This window comes from Xyrauchen texanus, chromosome 39, assembly GCF_025860055.1.
Source record: "Xyrauchen texanus isolate HMW12.3.18 chromosome 39, RBS_HiC_50CHRs, whole genome shotgun sequence".
Classification (NCBI taxonomy): Eukaryota; Metazoa; Chordata; class Actinopteri; order Cypriniformes; family Catostomidae; genus Xyrauchen; species Xyrauchen texanus.
The window spans coordinates 8,880,722-8,905,823 of record NC_068314.1 but is presented as its reverse complement, the minus strand read 5'-3'; the positions used below and the strand labels follow the sequence as shown (position 1 = coordinate 8,905,823).

Below are 25,102 nucleotides of genomic sequence, written 5' to 3'. Positions count from 1 at the left end.
TTTTAAAACAATCAGATAAGAGTAAATCGAGAGTTAGCGATTAGCTCATCTGATTGGCTACATGAAGAAGGTGGACCCGCCCTCCACTTCGCACTCCAGTTGGAACTACGTCATTTCAACAACAAATGGTAGATTTATCAGAAAATTAATCAGAAAGAAAATCAATCGCAAAGATCGCAAAACAATAATTATAAAAGTGGTTGTTTGCTGCCATTTTTTTTGTTTTCTTAAAAATGTAAAACACAAGCATCGATGTTTTATCATAGGTTTACAATAAAAATAAGAGTGTGATTTCAAAGCATTTTGAAATTTGATCATCATTCTCGGACGTTTTGATACGTTCAGATCGATCAGCCCATCCCTACTTTCTTTAGACATATGTTTCATGTGTTGGTTTTAATAAAGACTCGGAGTACTCATAAAACTCACAGAACGAAATATGCGTCGCACTTTACTGCGTTCTCAACAACATGTAAGTCTTCTTCATACGTTAAAACAACGAGAATACAGAAAATAGGCTTAGAACTCCACCTAGTGGTTATATTATAGAATTAAAGGAGAAATTACATGAGACAGCTTTATAACTGAAATGGCTTTAACTGAAATAGACTAAAGTTTAATATAACTATTCTGATAAGTGTATATTTCCAACATCATGTTTGTGTTATCAGTTTCTGTAAGTTTTTGTGACGTGTTTCAGAAAGATAATGGCTTAGACAGAGCAATAGTTTATTTTCATCTTAACCGGACATTAAAGTTGATCACTGCAATAATTCATAATTCAATATATTGATACCCGATTTCTTTATCAACTGTTTGTTCAATTGAGACATAAGGGGTGATTTCAAAGCATTTTGAAAGTGACACACTTCCTTCTGCCAGTTGGTGGCGCTATAACTTTGACTCACAGTAGTCACATCCATGTGACACACTGCTGAAGTTTCATCGAGATCAGTTAATATATGCAAAAGTTATAACACACTTCCTTGCTTTTATGCTTCCTTTGTGTGCTTTTTCGAGCTTCAAAGTTCATTTGCAATGTGTTCCACATTCAAACCAAAATATCTGACTCTAGGTCAAAGTATGAAACCAATACCCCATTTTTGTCTGAAGGTGGCGCTACTGAGCCCCTGCACCAGGCATCAAAAAGAAAATTCAAGTTTGAAGAGCTGCCACAACAACAGTATTTAAGATATCAATAATCCTTTCACACGTCTACATCTGCCGGTGTTTACATTATACACATAAAGTTTGAAGTAAATCGTGTAACAATAAGTGGGTGATTTTAAAGCATTTTGAAAGTGACACACTTCCTTCTGCCAGTTGGTGGCGCTATAACTTTGACTCACAATAGTCACATCCATGCGATCGGCCTCTTACAGCTGAACACACCGCTGAAGTTTCATCGAGATCAATTAATGTATGCAGAAGTTATAACACTCTGACTGTTTCTCGTTTCTCGCCATCATTTCGTTTCCTCGCCACGGCCAAACCGTTAGAGATATCAAAAATCTGCCGGCAATTTTTCATGCTCAATGTCTTGACATCATGCTGACCGAGTTTGGTGGCGATTGGTGGATTTCTCTGGGAGGAGTATTCCAAATTCCATTGCGTATGCTTTTCAAACAACCCTAAATAGACGGTTTCCTGTTGGTCTGGGGTAAAAAGTAAAAGTATGAAGGATATATGAAACGATGAGATCTATATGTGTACCGAGTTTCATATTATTACATGCAAGCGTGTTTGAGTTATAGACCAAGTTTTCGGACCCTGTTCCAGGAGGCGCTGTCGAGCCCCCCTGCCACGCCCGGGTACCAGCTTCAGCCCGGCCCTAATGACCGCAGGTTCCGACCCGTGTGCAAAGTTTCAAGAGTTTTTGAGCATGTTAAGAGCCCCAAAAGTGCCCCGTAAGTCGTAAAAAAAATAATAATAAATATAGCTGCAAGCAGCGATGGCGGGCCCAAGCCGGTGGCACCGCCACCCCCGTGCCTTTAGGGTCGCTGTGCACGATGGGCAATAACGTAACCTCGCTTTGACCGTCGAGAAGACGTGTGCTGTAGAGCTCGCATCAGCGTGGGCTCTGCAAAAGTTCGCATGGAGGGCACATATCAACCACAAAGTATGTGTGAGCACCCTTCCGATACCTAAAATGAAAAATGAGACACCCTACGGTCTCATGGAGTTAATGGACACACGAAATAAGTACACAAGACTGAAAATTCATATGAAGTGTGCCATTTGAGACAGGGACAGTGCCTAGGACCGTGAACCACAATAGTCACATCTATGAGGTAATTCAAATGTAGAATAATTTTTGATGTCATAGGTCAATATCTTTTGCAGCACTTAAACGTGTTAATCCAGAAGGCCAGTATTTATCCGGAGGTGTCTGTTCAGGTTTATTAATGTAATTATAATTTACGCACTGCTGAAGTTTCATCGAGATCAGTTAATGTATGCAGAAGTTATAACACACTTCCTTGCTTTTATGCTGCCTTTATGTGCTTTTTGGAGCTTCAAAGTTCATTTGCAATGTGTTCCACATTCAAACCAAAATATCTGACTTTCTGTTGGTCTGTTTGTTCACTTGAGACATAAGAGGGTGATTTAAAAGCATTTTGAAAGTGACACACTCCCTTCTGCCAGTTGGTGGCGCTATAACTTTGTCTCACAATAGTCATATCCATGTGACACACTGCTGAAGTTTCATCGAGATCAGTTAATGTATGCAGAAGTTATAACACACTTCCTTGCTTTTATGCTGCCTTTATGTGCTTTTTGGAGCTTCAAAGTTCATTTGCAATGTGTTCCACATTCAAACCAAAATATCTGACTTTCTGTTGGCCTGTTTGTTCACTTGAGACATAAGAGGGTGATTTAAAAGCATTTTGAAAGTGACACACTCCCTTCTGCCAGTTGGTGGCACTATAACTTTGACTCACAGTAGTCACATCCATGCGACCGGCCTCTTCCCGCAAACACACTGCTGAAGTTTCATCGAGATCAGTTAATGTATGCAGAAGTTATAACACACTCCCTTCTTTTATGTTACTTTTGATGTGCTTTTTGAGCTTCAAAGTTAATTTGAAATGTGTTCCACATTCAAACCAAAATATCTGATTTTCTGTTGGTCTGTTTGTTCACTTGAGACATAAGAGGGTGATTTCAAAGCATTTTGAAAGTGACACACTTCCTTCTGCCAGTTGGTGGCGCTATAACTTTGACTCACAGTAGTCACATCCATGCGACCGCCTCTTCCCGCAAACACACTGCTGAAGTTTCATCGAGATCAGTTAATGTATGCAGAAGTTATAACACACTCCCTTCTTTTATGTTACTTTTGATGTGCTTTTGGAGCTTCAAAGTTAATTTGAAATGTGTTCCACATTCAAACCAAAATATCTGACTTTCTGTTGGTCTGAGCTAATGACTGTAAATTAGAAAGTTGTTCGGCCCGACGAGATCTAGAAGTGTTCCGAAGTTTCATATTATTACATGCAAGCATGTTTGATATATGGACAAGTGTTTGAATCCCATTCCAGGTGTCGCTGTCGAGCCCCCTGCCACGCTCGGGTACCAGATTCAGCCCGGCCCTGATGGCCGCGGGTTCTGACCTGTGTGCAAAGTTTCAAGAGTTTTCGAGCATGTTAAGGGCCCCAAAAGTCCCAGAATTTAAAATCTAAACCCAACAGAGAACCCCCCCTCCTCACACACACACACACACAAAAAAAATTTGGCAGGCCCATTCTGTCTGTCAGACAGAGAGACACTGAGAGAAAAAACACAGAAAGGGAGGAGGAGGGTCACTCAGAAAGAGAAAAATTTTAAGAAATCCACATTCAAACCACAATATCTGACTTTCTGTTGGTCGGAGCTAATGACTGTAAATTAGAAAGTTGTTCGGCTTGACGAGAACAATATACACGCCGAGTTTTGTAACTGTAGATAGAACTAACTAAGTTATAACACACTTTATGTGTCCATTTTTAGTCCTAAATCAATTTCCTCGCCACGGCCAAACCGTTCGAGATATCAAAAATCCGTCCGGAATGTAGCATCCTCAATGTCTTGACTTCATGCCGACCGAGTTTGGTGGCGATTGGATTCATTCTCTAGGAGGAAAATATATATTTCCAGAGCATGTGTTTCCAAACAACCCATAATAGACGACTTCCTGTTGGGCTGGCGTAAAACTTAGAGCACGAAAGTTGTTCGGCCCGACGAGATCTACAAGTGCACCGAGTTTCATATCAAACATGCTTGCATGTAATGATATACGGACAAGTGTTCGAATCCCATTCCAGGGGGCGCTGTCGAGCCCCCCTGCCACGCCCGGGTACCATCTTCGGCCCGGCCCTGATGGCCGCGGGTTCCGACCCGTGTGCAAAGTTTCAAGAGTTTTCGAGCACGTTAAGCGCCCCAAAACCTTGAAAAACAAAAATAAAAGCATTCTCATTCAACAGCCAAATCACCCCCCTCCCCCCAGACACAGAGAGACGTAGGGTCAGTGAGAGAGGCAGAGAAAATTCTCCAAAACATCCACATTCAAACCAAAATATCTGACTTTCTGTTGGTCTGAGCTAATGACTGTAAATTAGAAAGTTGTCCGGCTCGATGAGAACAATATAATTACTGAGTTTTGTGACTGTGGGTCAAAGTGTAAAGCAACCCCCCCACTTTTGTCAAAAGGTGGCGCTACTGAGCCCCTGCACCACGCCCGTTTCTGAAACTTTGCACATGTGTACTGGCTAATAAATGTGATGTGTCTGTCGAGTTTCATGCAATTTCAAGTATGCTAAGAGTCTCAAAAGCATCAAAAAAGAATATTCAACTTTGAAGCGTTGCCGCGGCGACAGTATCGAAGATATCAATAATCCTTTCACATGTCTACATCTGCCGTGTGTTTACATTATACACCTAAAGTTTTAAGTAAATCGGGTAAAAATAAGTGGGTGATTTCAAAGCATTTTGAAAGTGACACACTTCCTTCTGCCAGTTGGTGGCGCTATAACTTTGACTGACAATAGTCACATCCATGCGATCGGCCTCGTACAGCAAACACACTGCTGAAGTTTCATCGAGATCAATTAATGTATGCAGAAGTTATAACACACTTCCTGTTTCTCTTTTCGTGCCATCATTTCGTTTCCTCGCCATGGCCAAACCGTTCGAGATATCAAAAATCCGCTGACCAATTTTTCATCCTCAATGTCTTGACTTCATGCTGACTGAGTTTCGTGGCGATTGGTGGAATTCTCTAGGAGGAGTATTTCACATTCCATTGCATGTGTTTTCCAAAGAACCCTAAATAGACGATTTCCAGTTGGCCTGAGGTAAAAAGTAAAAGTATGAAGGATATATGAAATGATGAGATCTATATGTGTACCAAGTTTCATATTATTACATGCAAGCGTGTTTGATTTATGGACCAAGTTTTCGGACCCCGTTCCAGGGGCGCCGTCGAGCCCCCCTGCCACGCCCCGGTACCAGCTTCAGCCCGCCCTAATGGCCGCGGGTTCTGACCAGTGTGCAAAGTTTCAAGAGTTTTTGAGCACGTTAAGAGCCCCAAAAGTGCCCCAATAGTCGTAAAAAAAAATAATAATAATAATAATAATCCTAACGAAAACAATAGGGCCTTGCCTTTTCAAGGCTTGGGCCCTAATAATAATAATCCTAACGAAAACAATAGGGTCCTACGCACTTTGTGCTTGGGCCCTAATAATAATAATAATAATAATAATAATAATAAATATAGCTGCAAGCAGCGATGGCGGGCCCAAGCCGGTGGCACCGCCACCCCCGTGCCTTTAGGGTTGCTGTGCACGATGGGCAATAACGTAACCTCGCTTTGACTGTCGAGAAGATGTGTGCTGTAGAGCTCGCATCAGTGTGTGCTCTGCAAAGTGCGCATCAAGGGCACATATCGACCACAAAGTATGCGTGAGCACCCTTCCGATACCTAAAATGAAAAATGAGACACCCTTCGGTCTCAAGGAGTTAATGGACACATGAAATAAGTACACAAGACTGAAAATTCATATGAAGTGTGCCATTTAGGACAGGGCCTATGACCGTGAACCACAATAGTCACATCTATGAGGTAATTCAAATGTAGAATAATTTTTGATGTCATAGGATGTCATAGGTCAATATCTTTTGCAGCACTTAAATGTGTTAATCCAGAAGGCCAGTATTTATCTGGAGGTCTTTGTACAGGTTTATCAATGTAATTATAATTTACGCTTATGTGTTCCTATGATATGCAATGGAAGTACATTTCTATGTTTAACATGGGTGTATTCACAATACATAGCATACGATATAATATCTTAAGATTATTTATCATTATGTTAAGTACATCACACAAATGTGACTGTATTCACCTGTATTGTCTCCAATAAGTACAGTATATTGGCCTGTATGGCCATGATATATTGCCTTAGCTAGACTTTAGCTAACCTATTACATTAGCTAGTAGCTCATGAGTCATGAATGTTAGCAAGACACAAGTTAACTATATTTGCTTTTGGCTAATTAGCTGTATAGTCGAGGCACTGTACACGACTACGGAGGGAGGACGGGCATCGACAAAATCTCATCTACCGACCTGATGTTTTTTATTTAATAAATATATTTGTTTGACAGGAAGCTGTAGCAAACAGGAATATATATATTAATTTATTTATTAAAAAATAAAAAATAAACACCCCAGAAAAAAGGGCACTAATTTCTCTCGAGGAAGAAAAAGGGCAGGTGCTCAAGCCCCTTTGATGTCCATGTGTGCACGTGCCTGAGGGTGAGTAAATGATGAGAGAAATATATTTTTGGGGTAAACTCATTTTATTTGAAAGACTATCTAGGTACATAATAACACTGCATTGCTGTGACTGTTTATAAATTTCAAAATGTACAAGCTCACACTTTAAATGGTCAGTGCTTTGATTTTTAAATCATCAGTGATTATTTTTACATTTTACATGCCATTCAAAAACGTGGCATTTTACAGCGTAAGAGAGAAATTAAAAACTTAAAATAATACCATTTGTACTTTTCAATGACTTGTCTATGTTCAGGGCTGAAGGCTAAATTGTTACTGTCTCTTTAAGAGGGTTTTATCGCATGTTACGATATTCAAGGCACAGTTCAGTTTAATCTTTTGAGAACTGAGAAGTATCATTATTTTCGTTTTGTGCCGTGCTTGTTGCATCTGTATTCATTGTGAGACGATAAAATACAGACTGCGTGAATGGCTGATTTTGTTCACTTGAATTTTGTGACGTGTTTCAGAAAGATTATCGCGAAGACAGAGACAGCGCAGCCGGTTTATTTTCTTTATTTTACAAAAGCACAAGGTTTTGTTGTTATTTTAAGTGTACACAAATAAAAGTACGACTTTCATAGTTTGTGATGATGTATTAAATGTATCAGTATGGGCACAAATAACGCAGTATTTTGTTTAAGTTGTTTCCGCTGTTTCGAGAGAAAAATATAGCAGGACGTCATCTGGAATAATGCCAGAATTTAATATAATTATACCAGATTTCTTTCTCAACTGTTTGTTCACTTGAGACATAACAGACTCCTCAATATATCATGTATTTTTACACTTTGTTGTATAAAATTGTCCGTTCAGACGCTAAGCAGCAGGCGTTCGAGCGAGCGTTAGACACGACGCGGCTCGATCGCTGTGTCACTCAATCTGCTCGCAAACATGTATTTGAGTTGTTTTCACATTTGTTGAGTTGAATAGTGTAAAATCGCTTGAATGTTCAAACAGGCAAACATTGTATACAACCGACAAACCTTCGTGAAGATGCGAGCAAAAATAATCTGTCAGACATAGAGCTGTCACGATAACTACTTTTTGTTGTGCGATATATTGCACATAAATTAATTGCGATAAACGATATTATTGTAATTTTCAGACCATTTTATGCCACTGATTACATAATGACAATATAATAGCATAATAATGCAAGTACACTGTTTCAAAGAACAAAGAACATTTTATTCTTATTCTATTCAATATTTAGACATTGTGAAATGTGAAAAAATATAGGCCTATCCCAAATAAATAAAACAAGTAAATAAATACACTTTCGTTAACAAAAAAGTGCAAGGTATCAAGAACTAGATCAAAACAAAGTAGGCTAATATGTCAATTTAAACTTTTAAAGTGTCTCACACAAAGGCACAGATGCATCAACAGGACATTTCTGCTGCCAGATTAGTTTTTTAATTGTTAGGCAGATTCCGAGAAAGGAACACCAACATGTTTACCTTGTGGGGCTTAAGGCAGGATCTTACTGGGGTAACAATGTTACCAGCTGTGCTAAACAGTCTTTCTTATAGCGAGTTACGCTATCCGTGAGTGTGCGCCATTTCGGCTGTCACGTTTATATTTGCACTGTCGGGAAAAGGCATCTGCAACAGATAACTGTCTGGAAGAAGGCCCTCTCCAACTCCAGCTGCAGTTGTTGTTCCCAGGTTGAAAAACTGGGTGGGATGGTTATGTTTTAGGTGCGATTTTAAGTTTGTTGTGTTGCCTCTTTACGCTGCTACTGTTTTAAAACACAGTCGACATACCGGCTCGTTCACGTTAATTAGCTCTCCTCTCTCGTTCGGCTTAAAGCCAAAATGTTCCCACACCGGAGCTGAAGATTGCGGCTTTGAAATCAATTCCATGTTGGACTCGTTCTTCCTAACTGGCTCGCTGAAGATGTCACGAAACAGAACACTTTAAAATGCAGTTGGTTCACGCCTTCTCTTCACCTGACGGTGTCCGCTCTCTCTCTCTCTGTGTGTGTGTGTGTGTGTGTGTGTGTGTGTGTGTGTGTGTGTGTGTGGACACGCTGCCTGAGCCCCGCCTCCGACACAGAGTGCAGACAAGATGACAGAGGCAGCGCGATCAACTAAAATGTTGGTGACATTCATTTTAATGTAAAATGAATCTGATTATTATTTTTAATAATAAAACAAATTATCAGTTGCAATATATCGCGGCACCAAAAATGATCGCGCTCATTTACATATATCGTGCGATAAGTCGATATATTGACTATCGCGACAGCTCTAGTCAGACAACCCTAAAACAACATCATACTCGGATCTTGATACGTTAGGATCGATAAGCCCATCCCTACTTTCTTTAGACATATGTTTCATGTGTTGGTTTTAATAAAGACTCGGAGTACTCATAAAACTCACAGAACGAAATATGCGTCACACTTTACTGCGTTCTCAACAACATGTACACAAGTCTTCTTCATAACGTTAAAACAACGAGAATACAGAAAATAGGCTTAGAACTCCACCTAGTGGTTATATTACAGAATTAAAGGAGAAATTACATGAGACAGCTTTATAACTTAAATGGCTTTAACTGAAATAGACTAAAGTTTAATATAACTATTCTGATAAGTGTATATTTCCAACATCATGTTTGTGTTATCCGCTTCTGTAAGTTTTTGTGACGTGTTTCAGAAAGATAATCGCTTAGACAGAGCGATAGTTTATTTTCATCTTAACCGGACATTGATCACTGCAATAATTCATAATTCAATATATTGATACCCGATTTCTTTATCAACTGTTTGTTCAATTGAGACATAAGGGGGTGATTTCAAAGCATTTTGAAAGTGACACACTTCCTTCTGCCAGTTGGTGGCGCTATAACTTTGACTCAAGTAGTCACATCCATGTGACACACTGCTGAAGTTTCATCGAGATCAGTTAATGTATGCTAAAGTTATAACACACTTCCTTGCTTTTATGCTTCCTTTGTGTGCTTTTTGAGCTTCAAAGTTCATTTGCAATGTGTTCCACATTCAAACCAAAATATCTGACTTTCTGTTGCTCTGTTTGTTCACTTGAGACATAAGAGGGTGATTTCAAAGCATTTTGAAAGTGACACACTTCCTTCTGCCAGTTGGTGGCGCTATAACTTTGACTCACAATAGTCACATCCATGCGACCGGCCTCTTCCCGCGAACACACTGCTGAAGTTTCATCGAGATCAGTTAATGTATGCAGAAGTTATAACAAAACTTCCTTGCTTTTATGCACCCTTTATGTGCTTTTGGAGCTTCAAAGTTAATTTGTAATGTGTTCCACATTCAAACCAAAATATCTGACTTTCTGTTGCTCTGTTTGTTCACTTGAGACATAAGAGGGTGATTTCAAAGCATTTTGAAAGTGACACACTTCCTTCTGCCAGTTGGTGGCGCTATAACTTTGACTCACAATAGTCACATCCATGTGACACACTGCTGAAGTTTCATCGAGATCAGTTAATTTATGCAGAAGTTATAACACACTTCCTTGCTATTTGCTCCCTTCATATGCTACCTTTATGGGGTTTTTGAGCTTCAAAGTTTCCTTTGCAATGTGTTCCACATTCAAACCAAAATATCTGACTTTCTGTTGGTCTGAGCTAATGACTGTAAATTAGAAAGTTGTCTGGCTCGATGAGAACAATATAATTCCTGAGTTTTGTGACTCTAGGTCGAAGTATAAAACCAATACCCCACTTTTGTCAACAGGTGGCGCTACTGAGCCCCTGCACCACGCATCAAAAAGAATATTCAACTTTGAAGCGCTGCCATGACCACAGTATTTAAGATATCAATAATCCTTTCACACGTCTACATCTGCCGTGTGTTTACATTATACACATAAAGTTTTAAGTAAATCGGGTAAAAATAAGAGTGTGATTTCAAAGCATTTTGAAAGTGACACACTTCCTTCTGCCAGTTGGTGGCGCTATAACTTGGACTCACAATAGTCACATCCATGCGATCGGCCTCTTCCAGCGATCACACTGCTGCGGTTTCATCGAGATCAATTAATGTATGCAGAAGTTATAACACATTTCCTGTTTCATTTTTCACGCCATAATTTCGTTTCCTCGCCACGGCCAAACCGTTCGAGATATCAAAAATCCGCCGGCAGTTTTTCATCCTCAATGTCTTGACTTCATGCTGACCGAAGTTTCAGTGGCGATTGGTGGAATTCTCTAGGAGGAGTATTTCACATTCCATTGCATGTGTTTTCCAAAGAACCCTAAATAGACGATTTCCTGTTGGGCTGAGGTAAAAAGTAAAAGTATGAAGGATATATGAAACGATGAGATCTATATGTGTACCGAGTTTCATATTATTACATGCAAGCGTGTTTGATTTATGGACCAAGTTTTCGGACCCCTTTCCAGGGGGCGCCGTCGAGCCCCCCTGCCACGCCCCGGTACTAGCTTCAGCCCGTCCCTAATGGCCGCGGGTTCTGACCCATGTGCAAAGTTTCCAGAGTTTTCGAGCACGTTAAGAGCCCCAAAAGTGCCCGAATAGTCGTAAGAAAAATACAATTCTAACGAAAACAATAGGGCCTTGCCTTTTCAAGGCTTGGGCCCTAATAATCCTAACGAAAACAATAGGGCCTTGCCTTTTCAAGGCTTGGGCCCTAATAATAATAATCCTAACGAAAACAATAGGGTCCTACGCACTTTGTGCTTGGGCCCTAATTAAAGGTCAATTTAATTTGTGAGCAGGATATTTTTACTGGCCATCATTTCCAATCAAGCTGTAATTTTTCCAAGTTATGCAAAAAGTTTGAAAATATTATTTAATCATATTTAAGACATAAAATGTTAGCTATGAAATAAGCCTTAGCAAGGCAATGGAGACGGGCTAATGTCATTTCCATCACTGTCAATTCCACCAAAAAAACAGAATTCTATTAAACACAAATACTGAATTTGAAATGTGATGGAAATGACACCCAACACTTTTGAACATGATTGGGAATCACGTCCTGTGATGCACCAGCCTGTTGTCATGAACATTTTCAAGTCTGCTAAACTAAATTACGTGCATCATTACACATTTCGCTGCAGTTTTCCAGTGAAAAGTGCAGCAGGAGGTGGCAAAAGCGAGTTAAATATTAATAGTTTTAAGATGAGGTTTTTAAGGTGAATATTAGATAGAGGTTTTAATGAGTAAAATATACCTCCCTAAAACTTCAACCTAAACCTAATCAATAGTGTTCTAAAAGCAATTGAGTGGTGAACAAACCAACACCTAAACCAAACTGAAAAAGGAAATGCGAAAGGAAAATAAAATTGTCTGAAGCAACTATGTCCTTTAATGTTTTTTTTGTGTGACACTTTCATCTGACATGTCAGCTTGCATGTTTGACTGGACTCAAACCATGGTCTGGTGAGGAAAAAGTACAACACTCTATCAGGTGAGCCACTGCAGAAGTTAATCACATCAGAATAAGTGTGTAATTGTAAGTGGGTCTGTAATACAAGAGTTAAAATGTGTCGTTTTCTTTAAACTATGCGTTATAGTAAAAGCGTTTAGATGTCATAACTATGGATGCACCGATACCACTTTTCCTCATCCGATATCGGAAATCTCAATATCGCCGATACCGATCCCAAGCCGATACCAGTGTTATGTTTTGCATAATCAGTTTAGAATATCTTTACATTATTGTATGGAAATAATTGGGAGTACACTTTAATATGTAAAGAAACACAAACCTCTAACTACACATTATTTCAAAATAAATGCATAGCTTATAAAGAAACACTTTATTATTAACTAGTATACTGGATAATGTAGCAGCAAAATTAACAGTAATTCCAGTCTTCAAGTCTTCAGTAGAAAAGAAACCAGTATTTTTGCCTTTATTTCCAAAAATGTTTCAACATGCATCTGGACTTTAAAGGATTCAGATCTCGTTTTTGTTAAATTTAGTTATAAGACATCAGTCCACTTTTCATTCACAGTTATTTTTTGGAACCCATTCAACTTAAATATTGTTATAAATTGTAAACAAATACTAATGATGACAATAATAATAATAAAAATAAATTGTTATGAATATTATTATTATTGAATTTTAAATATAACAATAATTTATTAAAATCGTGCACTTTTTAAACCCTTACGCTTTTATTCTGACATTCTAAACTCTTCAGGAAGTCCTGTATGTGTCTGTTTGTAGGCAAGTTCACAGTAGTTTAATTCACTTCTTATTCAAATTCTGTTAAAATGCACCTCTGGTGCCATTCTAAATGGATATTATAAGTGAAACGAACTATTGAGCATCTACATCTGAGATGCTGTTCTTGAGTAGTGCTCAAATATTGCACACTGCTGTGAAGGCTAAAAATATCTGCGAGTCCATCACCAGCCTGTGCGTGAGTTTGTATATGTTTACTTGTTAAAAACACAGCCTTTGTGATTCACAGAGCTATCGCACATCAAGTGGCTTTGAATACAAAAGTCATATGAACTGCTTTAATGTTTTTTTGGTATTCTTTTATGTCATATTTGGAGCTTGACAGTAACGAACATGACTAACACATAGTATCGGAAAAGCTTCAGTATCCGAGCCGATACTGATCCAGATATCGGATCTGAGCATCCCTAGTCATAATATAGCAGTGTGTAAGTAAAAGAGTGAAAAATTCATGTTTATAAAGTCATAATCAGACATTGAACTCTTGATTTGTGTGAAAGTGAATAAAATGGACAGTTGTTGAAGAGACTCCAGTGTTAATTTCACCAGGAAACTGCAATGAAACGTTCAATGGGGCATGTAAAAGTCAGTTTGCAAAAATGTAGTTTTAGTTGCAATCATTCTATGAGACTCTGATGGTACTGCTCAACATTGTTAGTAGACAAATGTAAAAAAACAATTGAGATTTTCTTTTTAATTAGACTTTACTTTCCAGAAATCCACAGTGCTTTCTTTAAGTGCCCAAAGTTGAAGAAACACCCATAAATATATGGACACTGCATACCTCTTGTGTCTTTCAGCATCTCCAATGGTTGAGTCAGATCTGAGGAGCTTCCATTGACCACATGAAGCAGCATTAGAAGTGTTTGTTCACTAATGCTTGTCTCTCTGAGTTTACATATCAACCTCTCTACCACCTCCATAGAAGATGGAGCACTACAGCAATCCAGCACAACCTTCAGAGGAGCAGACACATATGAAGAAAAAAGTCAGCCTGATATCATGAATATTATGTGGCCGTGGCAACATTTTTGCTAAATGAAATAACGTGCTTCATTACACGTTTCGCTGCAGTTTTTCTAGTGAAATGTCCAGCGAGGGGTGCCAAAAGCGAGTGAAATGGTGTCGAGATCAGACAAGGTTTTAAAGGTAAATATTAGATGGAGGTTTTAATGAGTAAATCATTCCTATAATAAAAATCAATAAATCAATCTTAAATCTAACAAATAGTGTTCTAAATGCAAATGAGAGGTGAACAAATCAGATGTCCTTACCCTAAACCAAAACCTAAAAATAACCGTGTAGAAAAAGCAAATGCGATATGAAAAACACATTTCTGAAGCAACCACATCATTTCGTGTCACTTCTATGACACATATCTCACGTGTTAGCTCAAAGGCTTGGCTGGGCTCGAACTGCGGCCTGCAAATTCTATCAGGTGAGCTACTGCAGAAGCTCATCACATTGGAATAAGTGTGTAAATGTTGGTCAGTCTGTAATACAAGCTTTAAAATGTATCATTTTTCAAATAATGTGTTTTGATATATAGCTGAAGTCAGAAGTTAACATACACCTTAGCCAAATACATTAAAACACAGTTTTCACAATTCCTGACATTTAATTGTAGAACAAATTCCCTGTCTTAGGTTAGTTAGGATCACTACTTTATTTTAATGTAAAATGTCAGAATAATAGTAGAGAATTATTTATTTCAGCTTTTATTTCTTTCATCACATTCCCAGTAGGTCAGAATTTTACATAAACTTTGTTATAATTTTGTAGCATTGCCTTTAAATAGTTTAACTTGGGTCAAACTTTTTGGGTAGCTTTCTACAAGCTTCTCACAATAAGTTGCTGGAATTTTGGCCCATTCCTCCAGACTGAACTGGTGTAACCGAGTCAGGTTTGTATGCCTGCTTGCTCACACATACTTTTTCAGTTCTGCCAACACATTTTCTATCGGATTGAGGTCAGGGCTTTGTTATGGCCACTGCAATACCCTGACTTTGTTGTCCTTAAGCCATTTTGCCACAAATTTGGAGTTATGCTTGGGGTTATTGTCCATTTGGAAGACCCATTTGCAACCAAGCTTTAACTTCATGGCTGATGTCTTGAGATGTTGCTTCAATATATCCACATAATTTTCCTTCCTCATGATGCCATCTATTTTGTGAAGTGCACCAGTCCCTCCTGCAGCAAAGCATCCCCACAACATGATGCGGCCATCCCATACATCACGGTTGGGATAGTGTTCTTCAGCTTGCAAGCCTCACCCTTTTTCCTCTAAACATAACGATGGACATTGTGGCCAAAAAGTTAGAATTTTGTGTCATCAGACCAAAGGATATTTCTCCAAAAAGTAAAATCTTAGTGCCCATGTGCTTTTGCAAAGTGTAGTCTATCATTTTTATGGCAGTTTTGCAGTATTTGCTTCTTCCTTGCAGAGCAGCCTTTCAGGTTATGCCGATTTAGGACTTGTTTTACAGTGGATACAGATACTTTTCTACCTGTTTTCTCCAGTATCTTCACAAGGTCCTTTGCTGTTGTTCTGGGATTGATTTGCACTATTCGCACCAAACTACATTCATCTCTAGGAGACAGAATGCATCTCCTTCCTGAGCAGTATGATGGCTGAGTGGTCCCATGGTGTTTATACTTGCGTACTACTGTTTGTGCAGATGAACGTGGTACCCTCAGGCATTTTGAAATTACCCCCAAGGATGAACCAGACTTGTGGAGGTCCACAAAATGTTTTTGAGTTTGAAGGTAGGCCTTAAAATAAATCCACAAATCCAATTCAGTACACCTCCTATCAGAAGCTAATTGTCTAATTGTCTAAAGGCTTGACATAATTTTCTGGAATTTTACAAGATGCTTAAAGGCACAGTTTACTTGGTGTATGTAAACTTTTGACCCACTGGAATTGTAATAGAGTCAATATTACACAATCTGTCTGTAAAAAACTGTTGGAAAAATTACTTGTGTCATGCACAAAGTAGATTAAATATTAAATATGTGGAGAGGTTAAACATTTGTTTTAATGACTTCAACCTAAGTGTATGTAAACTTCTGACTTCAACTGTAATAACATAGCAGTTTGTGAGTAGTAGAGCAAAACATAAATATTTATAAGGTCATAATCAGACATTGCAGTCATAATTTGTGTGAAAGTGAAATAAATGCACTGATGTTGCAGCGCCTCTAGTGTTCATTTCATCAGGAAACTGCAGTAAAACGTAGAACGCAACATGTAAATGACAGTTTGCATTTAATCCCTTTTAAACAATATAATGAACTGGACTTTAAGCTTTATGGCATCCGTCATGCAAAAACAGGGAGAAGAACATACCTCTTTTTCAACTTCATTTTTACAGTCATTTACTGCCTTAGTCAAAAGCTCTGAGAGGTTGTTGACACTGGAGAGGTGGTGAGTTAGCTTTGATACATGGTCTAAAAGTCCACCAGACAACCAAACACCACCAGCAGGACCTTTGGCATAACAAATTGCATGAAAGGTAGAGAAATATTGAACAATTTACTCACAATCTGGCAAATTCTATATAAAATATTTGACATATGATCTTTGAAAGTTAATACTTCTCCAAATAAATGACTTGAAATGCTGAACCAGAGTTGGAGTTGAGACCAGACCCTCCAAGCCCCAGATTAATATCAGACCCCCTAACAGCCGTATGCAGATGTGGCAGCAGTCGAGCGTCTGCCTTTTTTTTCCTCTCTCTCTCTCCCGCTGCCACACCACGTTGGCCTTTCCCTTTCTTTTAAATATTATTATTGTGTTTTTGGTTGGTATTATCACTGCTACAGTGTGTAAGTACCGCATTTAAAAAAAATATATTGTTGTTTCCCTCCCCTTGTCCCCTCCCAGATCCTGGAAGATGGGGATGATCTGCCGGCAGACGGGGCTGGAGAAGAGGGAGTGGTGGCGATGTACGTCATGCCTGGGGCTCTCTGGCCTGATAGAACGAGGGAGGAATGTGGCAGGGTGGAGGGTGGGCTGTGATTCCGGACACCCAGCCCCTAATTAGGCTGATTAATCCCGAGAGGGATAAAGGCGACCGGAGATGGCAGTGCGATAGAGAGAGTGAAAGGGCAGATGCCCGACACCTGTGTGTGTTTGTCTTTTTGCTTAAGTTTATTATTAAAATATTATTTATATTGTTAAGCCGGTTCTCGCCACCTTCTTTCCATTGAACTGTGTTACAGCAGACTAATGCTAGAACCCTAGATTAAGTCTACGTTTATGATCTCGAGAGGTCTCAAGACCTCAAGATCACAAGATCAAGACTTAATGGTCAGCACCATTGATAGGATTTAAAGTTATTATGCTTTAAGTGTCCTGTCATGCAACACTTCCCATTTGCAGGTCAGTTTACCTTTTTCCTTGAGGTAGCTCTCTTCTCCCTGGTGCTTCCTGACTGATCCAGGACCAGCATTTTGCTGCTGTTTTATCTGGTCTATCAATGTATGGACTGTTTGAGCTGACAGAACTCGCTCATCTTTGACAAAACTCAACAACCGCTGGTACACCTCGTCTTCTGATGGATTGCCTTTAAAACTCTCTAACATGACCTGTAGAAGAATAAAGTTTAGATTTAAGTCTAATATCACAAAAGATTAAACATATTTGCAATAAAAATAAAATGTTTTCCTATTGTATCTCTATTTTACCTGTCGTTCCTCCACAGGGATTTTGTCCCAAGTCTCAAGAACCTTAACACATGGCTGTACACTTTGTAGGATCTTTTTTATTCCAGCTTGATTATGAGATATCAACTCAATTGCACGATCCTCTGAACACAAGCAGAAACACAATTAAAGATATATATAAAAAAAAATTATTAATCGAGGGATCATAAAACATAAATATTGACCCTTACAGGAATGTTCCAGGTTCAATAAAGTTTAAGCTCAATAGACAGAATTTGTGGCATAATGTTAATTAACCCAGAAAATAAACTTGTCCCTTTTTAAGAAAAAAGAAAGAAAGAAGCAAAAAACGCAGTTACAGTAAGGGACTTACAATGAAAGTCCATGGGGCTAGTCCATAAAAACATAAAACACTCACAGTTTAAAAAGCACAGCAATAAGATGGAAATATTATACATGTCCACACACACACACATGCAGTAATTAAAGTGCAACTCATGTGTGTGTGTGTGTGTGTCAAACCAGACTCTGAGTATTGAGGAGTCTGATAGCTTGGGGGAAGAAGCTGTTACACAGACTGGCCGTGAGGGCCCGAATGCTTCGGTACCTCTTGCCAGATGGCAGGAGGGTAAAGAGTTTGTGTGAGGGGTGTGTGGGGTCGTCCACAATGCTGGTTGCTTTGCGGATGCAGTGTTTTGTGTAAATGTCTTTGATGGAGGGAAGAGAGACCCCCGATGATCTTCTCAGCTGTCCTCACTATCCTCTGCAGGGCTTTGCGGTCTGAAACGGTGCAAGTCCCAAACCAGGCAGTGATGCGGCTGCTCAGGATGCTCTCAACAGTCCCTCTAGAGAATGTAGTGAGGATGGGGGGTGGGACATGTGCATATCCTCAGCCTTCGAAGAAAGTAGAGACGCTGCTGGGCTTTCTTGGTGATAGAGCTGGTGATGAGGGACCAGGTGAGGTTCTCCGCCAGGTGAACACCAAAGAATTTGGTAATCTTGACGATCTCAACAGAGCCGTCGATGTTCAGCGGAGAGTGTTCACCTTGTGCTCTCCTAAAGTCAACAACCATCTATTTTGTTTTGTCGACATTCAGGGACAGGGCAGCGGCGTATGCAGCATTTGGTCTGAGGATTCTGTCCATGAGCCGATGAAATGTAGCTGGGGGCCCCCGAATGGAAAGGATTGGTGACAAGTAAGCCAAAAATTCTTTTTTTTCATGGGACCTGGGAGTTAAGGGGATCTGCCAATATCCCCTTTTCAAATCTAGTTTTGAATAAAAGCCAGCCGTGCCTTACCGCTCGAGCAGTTCATCAATACGAGGCATTGGATACGCATCAAATTTAGACACCGCATTGACTTTTTTACAATCCACACAGAGCCAGACTGTCACTGTGGGATTCTTCTATTACCCCCATATCTAGTATGGCCTTTAATTCTTCCTGAACCACTTTTTATTTTTGTGTTCAGGTAATCGGTAGGGAAGACTGTGTACCGCTACCCCTGAGGTCATTTCAATATGGTGCTCTATGAGACCGACGGGAAGAGGCGAGAACACATCCGAGAATTCTCAATGCAACCTCCATGACTTGTGACGGTGAGAGGAGGTCTCCACAAGTGACCGGGGTGACTCGATCGGTGGCTTTTAAGTTCACCTCTGGTCCAAGCTTCTCTCTCTCTCTGGAACCAACATTGCAGGGACCGCCTCTCTGTGGTTTTAGGAGATTGAGGTTGTAAATCTGACATGCTCCACCTCTATCCATTCGTTTCTCCTCTAAATTGAATTCCTCAACCCGCCGTTTGACCTCAAATGGTCCTCAAATGGCATGCCTTTTGCCTCGTCTGCCAACATGTCATCCCTGTCTACCTGGACGAGGGAGCGGACAAGGGGAGGGAAACAGAAATAATTAAATAGGGGGGATACTTCCTGTAACAGTGTAGTACCCCCCCCAAAAAAAAACACATTTAAGCGAGAGGGAAAAGGCCAACACAGAGCGGCAGTGAGAGAGAGAGAGAGATAAAAAAAAAAACACTTACTCGCCAGTTCTCTGATATGCCGTAGCTTGTTCCTCGGCCACTCCTCCACCCTCTAACGGACGACAGCCGCGCCTCTTCAGGCAGATCGGAGGCAGACCTCCAGCCCCTGGCGGACGGAACGCCTCGCTGCGTTCTTGGGGAACAGAAGGGGTCTCCCCCGCCCCTGACAGTGGTTCTCCCGCTCCAGGCGGTTGGCAGTGAGCCCCTCCCCGCTCGGTGGTCTCAGACCCCGGCGCGTTTCAGCGGCTGGTAGGGGACTCCTCTGCCCCTGGCAGCGGCCCTGATCGGTTAGGAGCCCCTTCTCCCCTCGCGGTCGGGCTCCTCGTCCCCCAGCAGATGGCAGCGGCTGCTCCGTTGGGGTGGACGGTAGTGGCGAGAAATCTACTTTGGCGTATCCCTCCTCCTTCCCGGGTTTCGGCACCAGTGTAAAGACGTTTGATGGAAAGGAGGCGAGAACCGGCTTTTCAATATAAATAATAAAAGTTTCTAAAACTTAAACAGAAGACACAAACACACATGACGGACATGTCCGTAAACTATCTCTCTCTCCCGCACAATACTCTGCAGTCGGCCTTTATCCCTCTCGGAGGCTTGATTAGCCTGATAAGGGACATGGTGTGTATAATCGCGACCCGGCCCCGCCCTCCGCCATGCCACACAGATATTTTAGTGTCTGATTAAATCATTCAACAAAGCCATCTATTTGGGGATGGTAAATGCTGGTCCAAATCGATTTAATCCCCAATTATTTGTACAGTTTGTGTCGTGTTCGTGACATAAACGTTGTGCCCTGATCAGTGAGTATTTATTTTCAGAATCCCCACTCGGGAGATTATTCTGAATAGTGCCTCCACATCACCATGTGCAAATATGTTGCGCAGAGGCACTGCTTCTGGATATTGCGTTGCGTAGTCCACCAGAAACAAAACAAAGCGATACACGTGTGCCGTCTGCTTTAATGGCGAGGCCCATGCCAATTAGTTCGAAGGGGACCTCGATCAAGTGAAGGAGGCACAATGGCACTCTTGGGGTGGACGGTGAATTCACCAGATGACATTCACGGCACTGCTTCCGGATATCGCGTTGCGTAGTCCACCAGAACCAAAACAAAGCGATGGCCGTGTGCCGTCCACTCTAATGGCGAGGTCCATGCCAATTAATTCAAAGGGGTCCTCGATCAAGTGAAGGAGGCACAATGGCGCTCTTGGGGTGGACGGTGGATTCACCAGCTGACATGCACGGCATGTTGAACACCATCTGCGATCATCCCTGTGAATGCCCAGCCAATAGAAACAGGCCATTCGATGGTTCAGTGTTTTTTCCTGCCCTAAGTGACCCCCCATCGGGTTACAATGAGCTGTCTGGAATAACATTTCCCAATGGCTCTTCAGTACTAACAACTGGGCTGCATTTTCCTTTTTCTGAGCATCCTATGTCACTCGATACAACCAATCCTTGATATTTGAAAAATATGCATATGTGAGTGCAATGTCTGTCTGGAGATGCTGACCATCAATCACTTTCACTTGATCAAAGGCATGCCTAAGGGTCTCGTCTCTCATCTGCTCCAGAGGGAAATCTCCTGCAGGGAATCCTCTAAGGGCTGGCAAAGTGGCCCGTCTCTGCCTCCCCAGCCAGTGCATCCCAAACCACACACCTAGACACTCTGTTACAGGAGTGTTACCCATCCACACAGACTTCCCTCAATAAATCAGTAAATGCCAGCCAATTCATACACAAGTTTACTGGATGGGTGAGGCGGGGACTAAACGCAGCCTCTACACTATGCTTTTGTCCCCGAAATAGACTGATGACCGTCACTAATGGGTAATCGTGAATATCCCCATGCACACACCTTACCTTCACCCGTCGGCTTGTATCCAAATCCTCGGATTGAATTAAGCTTTGGTGAATGGAGGTTTTATTACAACCTGAATCCACCAAGTCTTGATATGAACCCCCCTTATACTTGCAGGTATCCAGTATGCTTGGTATCCTCGATCAGGTGCGGCCTGTGGTGTGTCAAGGACCCCGACCAATGTGTCCAACTTCATCGCGGGGCATCAGTCCTGGAAATGCCCAGGACATCCGCAGCTCCAGCAGACCGGCCCAGACTTCACGCCCACACCTGCGGCAGCGGATTCACCAGACTGTGAGGGAAAGTGGAGTGGGTTAGGGGAGACCAGCAGGATGAATGTCCCCTGGATACACTGCTATATGTTCCTCAGCCAGCTGGATCGCCTCCTCCAGCGATGCTGGATGGAGGCACTGGACGCACTCCGCAGTCCCCGTCGGCAGCTGGGAGACGAACTGCTCCAGTACCATGATGTTGATGACTTTGTATGCATCGCCCTCCGTTTCAGCCACCAACCACGGCCGGCAGGCGTCGGGGTGCTGTTGTGTGAAGGTGAATGGGTGGCTGACCTTGCTCAGAGCCACCGTGCAGAACTGCTGCCGATGCTGCAGGATGGCTTTCCTCAAATCGGAATACTTCAGGAGGTTGGCCACCGGAAGTTGGTGGGCTGCGAGTTGGGCTTCCCAACAGCAGCAGTAGCAGATGGACAACCCACTGTGAGCTCAGCAACTTCAGGGCTCTGGCTGTGTGCTCTAAGAGCTCCATGAAGGCCTTCAGGTCGTCCTGAGGTGTCATCTTTGCTTGGGTCTTACGAGGTCCTGCTTCTGCTGGAGTTACAGCTGAAGCCCCCCCCCTTTCGGCACCACTATGACAAGGTTCTTTTACTCTCTCAAGGAGACAGCGAATCAAACTCAAAAGGTATCTTATCTGTACACGCGAATGATGCCCACACACACACACAAGTGCAGGCTCGGCTCACTCTCCCCTCCGGCAGTCTGGATCGCCCTTTAAATCACTCTATGCTCTCACTGCAAACACAAAACAGCTATTAGAGCTGATTTCCCACAGGTGCCAACCCTTACTTCACTGACACTCTTGGCCTCGCTCCCCACAGATGTCGCCCCATGCCCCCATCACCACATGTGTTAATAAATATTATGCCACAAATGCTATCAATAATGCTTCATTTGTATTGAACCCGAAACATTCCTATGATGTGCAGTCATCTGAAAGTTCTCTTTTACCCTGAAAATTCTTCTCGCCCCTTTTCAGCTGTACCAATAAAGATGATTCCTTTAAGTTCACTGAACTCCCAATAAAACTGTCATGTTTTATAACTTGACAGTCCATTGACTCTGTCTCAGCATCTACAGTCTCAGCAGTTTGATTCATAAGGTCGGTGAGAATATTCTTGCAACCAACAGCCACATCAAACATCTGCAAGCTGTCTGCAGCAGCTATGAGTCGGGTGAAGTTGTGTTTTCCGGGAGGCAGTTTAGCAGTATACACCATGTTGAGAAGACATGAGAACTCTTGAGAGGACAGTAAATCTGTGTCAATGGAGATGCTGTCTGAGCTCTCTAGAGCAGACTTGAATAACATGCTGGAGGCAGCCAGAATAATTTTGTGAGCAGGGTGAGGGGTTACACCCACCAGGACGGAACAGTCGCAAAACTGATTTTCTTTACGTAACGCATGCAGCTGTTGCATGAGCTGTCGGCTGTAGTTTGGGAGCTCCATCCCTGTACCTGGAAAGGTGGGACAAGATGAAAATATATATTTTTTTTAATATTTTTATAGTGGTCAAACTACATGGCTGATGCCAATACATGGAGAGAAATGTACAAATTGTATATACACACACAAAACAATGCAATTTAATGACAGCAAATGAGACACATGGGTAGGTGACATGAAATACTTGGAAAGTTGAGTACTTTGAAAATACATATAAAAATGTCCTGCGATGTAACATTCTATAAATACAGGGTTTCCATTCATTTTAACCAATTCATTTCATTTTCCAGTTGTTTATAACCAGATAAGTCTTTTTTTTTTTTTTTTAAGATTGCATCACAAAGAGCAATTTCTAGTCAATGGAATATGTTAAAGCTGATCATTACTAGAAATTGGCTCTAGAAATGTCCATGACTTCTTAGGATTTTATTAATTTCCATTCCTGGAAATCACAATTTTAAATTTTGCCAGGACTGTAGGAACCCTGCAAATATTATTTAGCAAAAGTTGTATTTTTTTTTTTTTTTTGTGCATGCAGCTTAAATGCCCTCATACAAATTGATTACATGGAACATTTGTGACACTACCATTTTAAATGTACTAGAAAAGGCAAATGGATGATTACAAATTATATAAATATTCAAGACTAACAGGGGCCATATGTAACGATTTAAGAATCAAATATTATCAGTTGAGCACCAAGCTGAATATTGGTATGTTATGCGTCCACTCACTGTCTAAGGAGTTAATTGTGGCCCTGATGGGCACATTTTGAGGAAGACATAACTGAAAATAACACTTTATTTTTTCGTTTTGTGGTCAAGAAAATGTGCAAGCTTGCATTAAAATAAAATCCTGCTCATGCACAGTGAACATAGAAATAACACTTCTTGTTATGTCATGATAGCCCTGAATGCATCTAATTATTTAAACATTCACAATGAAAACAAGCACAGTTCTTGAAATTTGTCATTTTAAATGAAGGGGAATGGGGAAACATTTAGGCTGTTTATTCCAGGCCTAAGATAGGAAAACACTGCAAATTGTTTTGCATAATAGATATTAATTTAGGAAGTAGTTTTAAATTAAGGTTAGATGATTTTTACCTCCATTCATACAACAAAACAAGTCAACCAGAACGATTCAGATACATGTTATACCATAAACCAGAACGATTCAGATACATGTTATACCATAAAAACGTGTAATGGGGTGACATTTCAACGTCCAGTTACCCTGACATGCTATCTATAGCTAACATAAATAAAATAATAAAAAAAACACGTAAAAAGCACAAATGGTAGAAGATTTTGGACAATTTTTTACGTCTCATGCACCACAGAAAGCTCTCCACACTTCCTATTTACCTTTAAATTCAAATTATCCGGCTCTTTATTTAAACTCCTTCGAAGGACACATTCCGGTGCGTTTTGAAAACGAGGCCTAACCACGGCGACACTACGCATGCGCGTACAGATTGCAGACAGGGTGCGTTTCATTCAAGATGATCATCCCTGCACCTTATTCCCTTCGAAGACTTTATCCTCCATTGAAAAAATAAAGGTCATGGGTATTCTCGCGTCGAAGTGCCTTGTGAAGGCATTATTAACGCCGTTTAGCACGCAACCGTGGTCGTGCCTAGACGGGAGCCCTCGAACTAGGATGTGTCGCGAGCGAACACTGCGTTTATTGTTTTTATTCTGAGTCCCACAGAAGACCTACCACCTATAAACCAAACCCTGACTATACCTAGCCTAGATGTAGCAAATGCAAGTCTCGCG

General features: G+C 41.0%; 1 protein-coding gene across 3 annotated transcripts in view; it reads right to left on the bottom strand.

Annotated features, from left to right (window-relative positions):
- Positions 1-25,059, bottom strand: part of LOC127632743 (zinc finger and BTB domain-containing protein 40-like) — a 50,330-nt gene extending 25,271 nt beyond the window's left edge. For all 3 annotated transcript variants that reach the window (XM_052111492.1, XM_052111494.1, XM_052111493.1), the window contains exons 1-6: positions 24,689-25,059; positions 22,829-23,332; positions 17,713-17,834; positions 17,418-17,613; positions 16,373-16,512; positions 13,808-13,979 (exon numbers count right to left, since the gene is read on the bottom strand). In XM_052111492.1, coding sequence (XP_051967452.1) covers positions 13,808-13,979; positions 16,373-16,512; positions 17,418-17,613; positions 17,713-17,834; positions 22,829-23,324 — 1,126 coding nt within the window. In that variant the 5' untranslated portion in view covers positions 23,325-23,332; positions 24,689-25,059. The remainder of the gene's footprint in view (positions 1-13,807; positions 13,980-16,372; positions 16,513-17,417; positions 17,614-17,712; positions 17,835-22,828; positions 23,333-24,688) is intronic.
- Between the last annotated feature and the right edge of the window lie 43 nt (positions 25,060-25,102).